At 49.7% G+C, this 10,995-nt stretch overlaps 1 protein-coding gene across 3 annotated transcripts in view; it reads left to right on the top strand.

The window, feature by feature from the left end:
- Nucleotides 1–8: 8 nt before the first annotated feature.
- The window catches only part of SEZ6L (seizure related 6 homolog like), a 185,065-nt gene continuing 174,078 nt past the window's right edge, over nt 9–10,995 (top strand). For all 3 annotated transcript variants that reach the window (XM_034638597.1, XM_034638596.1, XM_034638595.1), the window contains exon 1: nt 9–140. In XM_034638597.1, the coding sequence (XP_034494488.1) occupies nt 47–140 (94 nt within the window). In that variant the 5' untranslated portion in view covers nt 9–46. The remainder of the gene's footprint in view (nt 141–10,995) is intronic.

The raw sequence follows: 10,995 nt of genomic DNA, 5'->3' as shown, positions 1-10,995 counted from the left end.
GTTCCGCCTGCCCGCAGCCCGCGGCCCCGCGCCCCCCGCAGCCACAATGCCCGCGGCCCGGCCGCCCGCCGCGGGACTCGGAGGGACCTCGCTGCTCCTCGCCCTGCTCCTGGGGAGCCCCGCGGCAGCTCTGGCGGGAGGTAAGCGCCCGGAGGGGCGGGGCGGGGGAGGGGGCAAAGTTGCGGCGAGTGCGGGGCAGCAGGGGGTCGCGGCCCACCCGGGCGACTCGAGCACCTCCGGCTGGGTTGGGGAGCGGGGGCGGCCGCCCAAATTCGGAGCTGGGAACCGCGTCCCCTCGGCCCGGGCTGTTGGGAGTGTGGAGGCGGGTATGTGTCTGAAGGACTCCGGCGCTTCCCTGCTTCGGCTGCGGGCTCCCTTTCGGTCTGCCCGGCTGTGGGGCTGACTCCCCTTTGCAGCCCCAGAGAATCTCCTTGGAGTGGGGTCGCCTCCAAACCCCAGATGCCCGGAGCTCTCTGCAACCGTACCCGGGGCTGGGTGCCAGATAATTCTAACCCTTTCGGAGAGGGGATGAGAAGGGGGGCATCTGACCCGCCCTGCAACTGAGGACTAGACTCGAACTGTGCGTCTGGGGGCGTCATAGTGCCGCGCCCTCCCACTCTAGGACCCCTTGCCTCCTTTTGGTTCAGGCTACCCCGAGGGACCAGGTCCCTGGACCGATCCCAACCAAGTGTCTAGATGCAGAACTTGGGTGTGGCTTTCGTTTGGAGGCCGGTGGAGGGGCCTTAGGGTTCTCAGAACTTGGCGGGGGAGGGAGAGGAGATGTCAGGTCACAGTCGGGAACCTGAGCGGACAATCTCCCTCCCCCCACCCCGGACAGCCTAGTGTCTCAACACTATTATGAACTGGGGAGGTGGGGGTGCTAGTTTCACCCACCACGTGCTTGCCGGTTGGGAAAGGGGGTCCAAGTTTAGCGGAGGATGGTTGCTCCTCCTTCCCAGACCCGGAGCCGCACCCTCTTCTCCATCCCGCTGAGGTCCCCCAGGAAAAGTTGTGTGTTGGGGGGTTGGGCGCTTCACTAACCCAGAGCTAACCTCAAGGGCTTTGAGGGTTTAATCAGTTCACGGGGAGACCCCAAAGTGGAGGAGAGCTTTGGTAGACCACCGGACCTAGCCTTCCGAAAGGTCCAACTCCCGCTCCCAGAAACGCGCTCCTCACGTGGGAAATAAGCAGGCAGTTGCAGGGTCTGCCCAGGCTGAAGACAGTCGGAGGGCGCACACCCTCCCCATCTGGAGCCTCATCTCTGTTTGGACCGTCTTGACCCTGAGTCGGGGCACAGGCAGTGCCCTCCCTCCCTAGGGAGTTTTGGACCCCTGGCGCGCATACCTGCTTTCAGCACCAAAGGCCTCGGACAGCTCTCAGCTCCGTGGGCCCTATCGCTCTGGGTCCCCTTCCCTCCAACACTTCCCCACGGCCTGGAGTGCCCTCCTCAGCAGAAATCAGGCATTTTATCCCCCACCCCCTTCTCTTTAAATGTGGAGCCCAGGAGTGCAAAGCAAAGGAAATAATTCATCACCTTTTGTTTAACGAAGCATATCATTAAAGAACCCCCCCCCCCTTATGAAGCAATAATATTCACAATTTACACCCGGTCTGGACAATTTCTCTGGGAATGATGGGGAAGAGAATTGGTTTAAATAAATCGTTTCCACCACAGCATGCCCTTTCTTAATTAGCTGTCTTTCCAACAATGGCTTGGTGGCCTTGAACAGAGTCCATATCTCCCTCCCTCATCCCCCTTTGAATCTGTGTTGTGACTAACACAGAGAAAGTGCCCAAAGCTACTCAGTGTCTTGCTGGCTTTTCTAAAACGATTCTACCTTTGAGGTCCACACTCTCCAATACACCACCCTCCAGGAAAAATGTCTTAGTGGCACGTATTGAATCGTCATCCAAGACAAGGATTTCATATCCTCCTTCCTTCACTGGCTTCAAACACAAAATATGTGTGTGTTAATTTTTAAGACATTTCTTATTATTTCTCCGACTGTTCCACACTACCACTAGCCAGCATATATTTTTAATTAACTTCAGGTTAATTGAAGATTAAAGTCAACTGATGTATTACTTCAGAAGGCTCGTTAATAACCGTGTGTTTCTGACTCCAAGACTCTGAGTAGTGAGGAATTAGTGAGGATAGCCAATGAGCACTGCCAATTCTGATGGTGCATTTGGGAACAATTGACCTTTCACAGTAAATTCTATTTTTAACCTGGAGCCCAACTTCCACTAATGTCAGAAGGAGAGCCATACATTTAATACAGTGTTGCGAGTTAGTCCTGTTTGCCTGTGCAGTGAGGGGATTTGTAAATACTTGAAAGGGACTTGTTGCTACATTCTTATGCAGGTCACGTGATTCTCTGGGCCATTTTGCTGTAAGGCATGAATAAGTATAAAGTATAACTTGTTTTTGAAGAGGCTTCTTATTGTCTAAGATATGCACATGGGGAATAATTGTAGCTACGTGCTAAGACTGCAGAGCCGGAGTGTCATTTCTTTTCTTTTTCTCTTGAATTAATAAAGGAAATTCAATATTGCTCAATAAGACTCAAATTTGCTGCCTCCTCTAGTCTCTGATGTGCGTTGTTGTTAAATTCACTTAACAACTATTTTCATTATGGATTGCTATTCTTTTCAATGGCGTTTTGGCTGCTCCTGCCAGGGGCCACCTTATCTAAGCTTGAGGGATTCTTCTTGTGTCCATAAGACTTAGTTAGACGTTAGGAAAATAATGTTAGAGTCCTTCCTCCCTCTTCCAAGGCAGAAGGATGTTTCTTGATCGGAGTGGCTTGTTCTGTGGTTTTGCTCACAAGTACATTCCCTCTATACAAAAAGCTATTCAAAAGGGCTCAATTTGCTGGTCCTCCCGTTTGGTCCCCTGGCGTGCTGCAGACCTCCACTAGGGGCGCTCAAAGCTGTAGTTGGCCGCTGAGGGCGGAAGGGGCCAGTTCTGACCTTTGCAACCAGCAGGTGCAGGCAATGCCAAAGGTCAGCCAGAGGGTTTGCCCTGAAAATGACCTCGCCTCCACCTCTACCCACGTCCCTTTTTGCTTCCTTCAGTTGATTCCTATTTCTCAGAAGGAACTTATTGATGACACTTGACATGCAGTGAAAAAAGGAAGGAAAGGTGATAAGAAGGCAGGAGAATGCTCCAAGAAAAGCAGCTTCAGAACGCACAGTCTAGCTGTCCTTTTTCCTACCAGTCTGTGGTTTCCTTCATGGAGCCAAACTGCAAAACACCAAAGAGGCCGTGGCAAGGTTGTTCTGGGGAATTTGAGCTGGGTGCTGGTATTAGATTTGCAGTGTTCTGGAAAATAAAAATGGTGGCTTTGAAAACCTGGGTCCAGGTCCAGGTCTGCTGGTTATGAATGTGTGACCTTGAGCAGAACTCTCTTCTCTGAGCATCCATTTCGCCATCTGTGGAATGGGGGCAGGGGTGCGGGATTAATAGTCTCAGTCTGGAAGGAGGGTTGCAATGATGACATAACACCTCCTTGTAAAGCAGCTGGCGCATACTAGATGCTCAAGTAATGTTCCTGCGTTTTCTTCTCTGCATTCCGAAATGCAAGTTGCCCCCATTAGTAGGCACCAGGAGAGTGAATCCCTGAAGCTGGTGTGAAGCAGATGTTGGCATAAATAACTGAATAATTGAGGCCAAAGTAGGAGGGGTGGAGGGGGGATAGTGAGTAGCCCCAGGCACCTGTATGCTGCCTGTGGCAGGTGAGAACTTTTCTTCGCCTGGTGCAGGCTCCCTTCCTTCCAGACGTCTCATACTGTAAATCTTTGCGCCTCAATATTACCATCAGGAACAGGAAGCGGACTCTATGGTACTAGAGATGCAGGATGGCAGCGTAATGGTAGGAAAAGAGATACAAGGAGAGAATCTTCTGGAAAAGACATTAACTTGTTCATTCACTTAACATTTCCTGAGCACTTTGTATGCATGCAGCAAGCCCCACGTAGGGTGCAGGAGACACTGAGTCATAAGATGAGGTCCCTGCCCCAGCAATGACAGCCTAGAAAGAGATATCAGGAGGAAATCACTGGCATCCATGCCCTGTGATCCATGTTTCAGGAGGGGGCTCTCTGAGTGCTCTGGGGGTCTTACAGGGGGGTGTGGTTCATTTTTGCCGGAGGTGGTCAGGGAGGGCTTCCCTGATTAGGTAACATTTGAGCTGGCCCTGTAGGGATGTGACAGGGACCAGCCTGGGGCGGGGCGGGGGGGCAAGCAGGGTTTGGGGGGGGAGAGATTTCTACAGTGGGGTAGAGAAGACTCTGAAGCAGGCTTCACTTTCAGAGCACATCACACACAGGAGGAATTAGACAGAGGGAAACAGGAGTGAGTGGGAGGGGCGGGCAGGTGGGCACCCAGCCTGACTAGTGAAAGAAATCGTCAGACTTGCCCATCCTCCCTGCTTTCCCCTGGACTTCGTGGGCTCAGCAAAGAAAGGCTGCAACAAAGGCCCATGAGGCGCCATGTTCGCTGTTGTCCACTAGAGGTTGTGAGGACACCAAAGGAAATCTCTCTGAAGACAGCCAGTCCCGGTCGCTGAGTCCGAACAGCAGCCCAGCGCTGGGTGAATGCTGTTTCACTGAATTTGTGTATTTGCATAATCCTCTGGTTACCATCGTTCTTCCGCAGCAGGCTTCTGGTGTTGGTGGAGGGGTGGGGGTGAGGGTGTCCCGGAGAGAACGGGCTGATTCTCTCTCGTGGACCCGCCTGATGTCATTTACTACAACACGGCCGGGACCGTGTCTCAACAACGAAAGCAGCATTCACTGGGTGTCGATTTTGTTCCAAGCCCTGTGATAAATGGTTTGTAGAGATTTGTTCAGAGAATGTTCACAGAAGCCCCAGGAGATGCGATTATTATCCCCATTTTATAGATTGAGAAAGTGGAGGCACAGAGAGGTCAAGCAGCGTGTCGGGAGTCACAAAGCCGAGAAGTGGTTGCAATCTGGCATCATTTTTTTTTTAATGCCACGCCTCACGGTTGCCTCTTATATTCTGCATTCTCCAAGCTTGTGGGCAGATTTTGCTGATACGTGACGGGGGCCAATAAATACTCGTCAGAGGCGTACCCTCTGCCCACCACTGTTCCTGGCATATAGGAAGCACTCAAGTAAAACTGGTCGAATCGAAGTGAGTCATAAAGTTGAACAGGTTACAATGCATGTGTGGGCGGTTCGTTCATCATTGTCACATCTAATGATTATTGAATATATGTCAGGCCCTCGCATATGTTGTTTTATTTAAACTCCACAACTTCTCTCCATTTTATAGATGAGGTAATCAAGGCTTAGAGAGACTGCTAGTTCAGGAAGCTCAAGGGCATCAGCTAGCAAGTGGCAGAGGTAAGCTTTGAATCCAGATAGTCTGACAATGAGCATGGGAGCTTGAGTTCTGGGCAGAGCACTTTCCAAGGTGGGTCTGGCCGGATTTCCCAATGAAATGTGTGCACGAGATGCCTTCATCGTCGGTGTGCTGTCAGGCTGGATGGGTCTGAACCTTGGCTCACCAAACTCCAAAACCTGGTGGGACAGAGACCCAAATCAACTAGGATTTTCCCAAGCCCTTAATATCTCTGAAAGAAAAAGAGAAAAGGAAAGAGACAAAGAAAAAAGAAAAAGAGAGCAGAGGGATTATTGTTCCCAGCCAAGAAGACTAGATGAAAGAGAGTGGGCAGTATGGCTGGTTTGTTGGCTGACTTTGAAATTCTGGCTATTTGTAATTTCTCCTGTTCCCCGGCCGCCCAACCACTAATGGAGAGCTTAAAGTGTAGGAAATTGGTTTCTGTAAGCTCTTAAGTTCAGAACCTAACTCAATCACCTCCTAGCCATGAGCCTCAGTTTTCCCATCTGTAAAATTGATCACAGTAACCTCATACGCAAAGCTGTCCTCACAGGGATGGGATGGGACATGGGAGTTAAGATGCTTCATGTTTTATGCATACCAGAAGGTCATGCTTCAGGGAGGTGGGTGCTGGCATGGAAGGCTTAAGACTGCAAGCACTGCCATGCATTTCTTCCTGGGCTTATGATGAAAGAATGGCAAAATATAGCACTGCTATTTGCCATTTAGCATGGGTCCACTCTGTGCCAGAGGACTGTTTGTGTGCTTACCCTATGTATTCACTCCTATGATCCTCACCCAACCTTATCAGGTGATGTCACTAAGAAGATAGTACAAGTGAGGAAACTGAGTTTTGGAAAGGTATTGACACTTGCTAAGGTGTTACAAGCAATGAATGATGTGGTCAGGATTCAAACCCAGGACTATTTGATTCCAAAGCCCAGATTTGTTCTAGATACTGGGGTATGAGGTATCACATAGCAATGGCCAAATGGAGAGCAGACACAAGCCCAGAAATTAGAGCGGTTTGACTGGACTCTGGGAGGAAAGGTGTTTCTTCACCCAGTGGCAAATGCCAGGTGTCTCAAGTCACCTCCCCGAGAGGAGAAACAGTTCCTCCCAACCCTCCGTACTCCCTCTGATGGCTCCTGGGTGAAGTAACCCTCTTGTCATGAATCTCCTTCAAACTGGACTGTCGTCCTAGCAGTCTGTATAACTGAAGATGAAATGCCCACCTGGCCGATTTGGGCAGTGTGACCTTGAGCTACACACTTCAGTGCTCTGAACCCACTTGGGCCTGATAGTTAAGATCAAGGTCCTGTGTCCCTTGCAAGATTGTTATGAATAGTCAAAGTGGGTAGATACGTGTAGCCCATAGCAAGCACTCGATAAAAAGTTACCATTATCGCTACCAGTAGCCACTTGGTGAACTCCTATTCATCCTTCAAAACCCTTGTCTTTTTTTTGTGAGATCTTCCCTTGCCTCTCTCTTCTCTGTGCCAGTTATGAATCATGCTCTGCCCCCCCATCACATTTTATCCTTCTATTATAGATAACTCATGTACTTGAAATGCATGAATTACCACTTCACACGCCTCCCTCAAATCTTTCAACTGAAGCTTCCTCATCCATATGTCTCTTAGCCTGTATCTCACCCAGTGTAAGGTTCAACCCGTTTGTAAAACTACGCTAAATTACCTTTCATCCTAATACCCATTGTACGGAGGTAGCTTCAGTCTGAAGATCTGAATTTGATTCCTGACTCTTTCTCCTACACCTGTGTGGTGTTGGGCAGCCTGTCCAAGACTTGGTTCCTCACCCAAAAACTGGAAATGACAAGAGCGTCCCACCTCAAGGAATTGCTATGAGGGAAATCAGTGAGCTAATAGAGGTGAAATCACTGACGAATTCTACAGAAAGGAAGATGAGAAGGAGGAATTAGAGGAGAAGGAGAGAGAGACACTTTGTAAAGAACTGCACGAACCTTTGTGCAAACACACAGCCGCAAAGGCGGGCCACTCCGTGGGTCCCTGCCAGAGCCATGTCTCTTTCCAAAGGGCGTATTGGCTGCAATTATTTACCCTGTGGCTTAGCTCATTTCAAAATAGAAACTTACTGGGCACGACACTGGGTGTTATAGAATCTGCCTTCTCTTGGGTCCCTGGCAGCTGCAGAAACTAGCAAAGGGAATAAAAATCCATGCTTAGAGTTGCTTTCTGTGAGATGCGTGGCCTGGATGAGCAGCTCGGTGGCCCCAAGTCATCGGTGGGCCTCCCATGGGGGCGATGGTCTGTGCTCTGCCCATTTCCCAGCGATGATGTGATGAAGGGGGGCCTGGTATTGACATGCTCTGCAGAAAAAGTTAGCAAGGGACCCTTCCTGGGGTCGGTCGTATTCATCGGATCTTAGCATCAGGCTCTCAACCTGCCTCAGTCCGTTCCATGGTAATTTCATTTTACTGAGGAAAGAGACCCAAAGACAAGAAAGGACTTACTCACTCAAGGTCTCACTGCAAGTGAGTGGCAGAGCCTGGACTCGAACCTCTGGGTCCTGTTTTCTGACTTCCTTTCTAAAGGGGCTTTACCCCTCTTTTAAGAACAGTGGAAGCCCTGCTTTCCTCTAGTATATGTTCTGAGACCCACGGAGAGCCTTAAGACATCTGTCTCCATGAAACCAATGGCATCCATTACCCAAATCGGACATTTACATTGTGAGGCCGCGGCAGAGTGACTGCATAAAAGGAGCATTAGCAGAAACTGAAATCAAGCCATAGCTTCCTCTCGTGCTGACTTGGCACTTGAATCTTTGAGGCACTCGCGGACCAGCTCACACCTGGGAATGGTGCCATCCAAGCAGATGGCCCGAGTCAAGCAAGCAAGAATAAAGCATGGAGGCTCAGGGAGGTGCAGGTCCCAGTCCAGGTGCCCCCCTTGTGCTTTCCTGCTCTCACCACGGGCTGTAGAGAATGGCTCATTGAGAAACCCAGGGGCGGTGCAGGGTGTAGAGAGCTGGGGAAGGGTGTTTGAGGCATGGGTGATGTGGTCAGGGCCAGCCTCGGGCAAGTAGCTGGACAGCAAGGATGACCTAAGGGCTGGAAGTTAGAGCAAGGAGGGTGGATACAGTCTAATGTGTGGAGTTTAGAGCTTGGGACAAGTCCTATAGGGCAGAGGGGTGGGTATGAGCCAGTGGGTGATGGTTTCTGTGTCTGGTCTCACCCGTTCCCAGTTTGGGGGTAGTCATATGCCACACGGTTAGCATGATAAATGAGTGAGTTGGGATGCTGAAATGGAGCACTGACTCAGAACTGAAGAGCCCGGCAAGGCAGTATAGTGCAAGAAAGAGCCCAGACTTTGGAGTGACAGATACTGGTTCCAAACTAACGGTGTGATCCTAGACAAGTCACTTAACTCAGATGATTGCGGCGGGGGGAGTGATGACGATGATGGCAACAATTTGTTGAATCTCAGCTGATTCTCAGATTCTCAGATCAATGCTGGCTTCCAGGAGAGGAACCAGTCTTTCTTTTGGCTTTACGGAGCAAAGCGTCATTCAGGATAGATCAAGACTAAGAAGGCACCCCAAATATGGGGCCAAGGATGCTCCAGGCGTGGGCTCCTTTCCTCCATTTCTCTCTTCCATGGCATCTGCTTCCCCCTGCATCGGTTGCTTCTGGCTCTTTCTCTCTCTCTCTTGCCTGCCTCCTTCTGCTCACTCACCAGTGATCTCCCTCATCACCTCGACCTACACATGGGCTCTCATGGCTTCTCCAGCTCAAACTCTACATGGGTCCCATCTAATATGGTACCCACAAGCCACACGTGGCTATTTAGTTTTAAATGTGAATTCAATAAAATGAAATTAAATTGGAGTTAGAATTCCTCAGTCCCACTAGCACATTTCAAGTACTCGGTAGCTAGTGGCTACCATGTGTGGCTGGCTAGTGGCTGCCATGTTGGACAGCATGGACAGAGAACATTATCATCTTGGTAGAAATTTCTATTGGACAGTACTGCTCTAGGTCATGGCAGTCCGGACATAGCCAAAACTTCTTCATGTTTCCCCGCTCAGATTCCTGAGGAATATGGCTTGCCCTGCTGGGCCAAGGGGTTGGCTGTTCATGTTTAATCCAATCATCTGTGTCTGGTGTGGTAAGCACGGCATGGGGCATAACACGGGGCTAGTCACGTCCCTACTTCCGGTAGGGCAATCACCGCTAATAACATTTCACATTCTTGCTCTGCTGACCTCTATAGTTGCTTTCTCAACCCTTCCAGTTGCCACACAGTGGCTCTGGAACTCTTTTCATCTATAGTCATCAAGCTGTGGCCTCACTGATAAATATATCTAAGAACTGGGAAAGATCACAAACGTATCTGCTGACTCATCTCCTTTCTTCACTGGACAATGAGGTCCTTGGGGTCAGGGATTGTATCTTATTACCTCTTTATTCTCAGCTATTTGTTGAATGGATAAAAGAAAGGAAGTAAAGGAGGGAAAGAGGAAAGAAGGAAGGAAGGGAAAAAGGAAGGAAAGGAAAGTAAGAAAGAAATGCATTCTTTTTTTTTAAGATTTTATTTATTTATTTATTTGAGAGAGAGAGAGAATGAGAGAGCATGAGAGCGGGGAGGGTCAAAGGGTGAAGCAGCTCGCCACTGAGCAGGGAGCCCGATGCGGGACTAGTTCCCAGGACTCCAGGATCATGACCTGAGCTGAAGGCAGCCACTCAACCAACTGAGCCACCCCGGCGCCCCAAGAAATGCATTCTTTGGCCATGAATGACCCCAGTTTGGGAAGCATAGGGCACAAAAGCATTTGCTGATGGGGACCTGGGTGGCTCAGTCAGTTGAGCTCCCGACACTTGATTTCAGCTCAGGTCATGATATCAGGGTCATGGATTGAACCCCACGGCGGGCTCTGCTCTCAGCAGAAAGTCTGCTTGAGATTCTCTCTCTCCCTCTCCCTCTGCCCCTCCATCCATGCTCTTGCTCTCTCTAAATAAATAAATAATCTTAAAAAAAAAAAGCATTTGCTGAAAATGCCCAATCTTCCCATCATTTGGGTGAGCTTAGGAAAAGATCATTTCAGGTGGGTGTTTACGAGAGGGAGTCCTCATAAACTGGTGTAATTGGGCATTTCGAGGGGTCCATTCTCTGCACATCAGGCTGGGGTGGAAAATGAAGAGAAGCTTCAACAGAGGGCCACAGGAGCCCTCCCTGTCGTCATGAAAAGGTTCACCTGGAACAAGAACAATGCATTCAGGAGCAATGGTGGATGTTAGTGGGAAAACAGAATGTGCTTTTTCAAACATGGGCTTCTCTGCCTCGTTTTAGTAATGCAGCCGTTATATAATGTTGTGATTTCTTCAAAGCTTTAATGTTATGGAAACAGAGGGAAGAGGTGTTTAAAAGAACATACTCAGGGGGCGCCTGGGTGGCACAGCGGTTAAGCGTCTGCCTTTGGCTCAGGGCGTGATCCCGGCATTATGGGTTCGAGCCCCACATCAGGCTCCTCTGCTATGAGCCTGCTTCTTCCTCTCCCACTCCCCCTGCTTGTGTTCCCTCTCTCGCTGGCTGTCTCTATCTCCGTCAAATAAATAAATAAAATCTTTAAAAAAAAAAAAAAAA

Source organism: Ailuropoda melanoleuca, chromosome 12 (genome assembly GCF_002007445.2).
Source record: "Ailuropoda melanoleuca isolate Jingjing chromosome 12, ASM200744v2, whole genome shotgun sequence".
Taxonomy (NCBI): domain Eukaryota; kingdom Metazoa; phylum Chordata; class Mammalia; order Carnivora; family Ursidae; genus Ailuropoda; species Ailuropoda melanoleuca.
The sequence above is the reverse complement of the archived record's forward strand: the minus strand, read 5'-3'. Positions and strand labels throughout refer to the sequence as shown.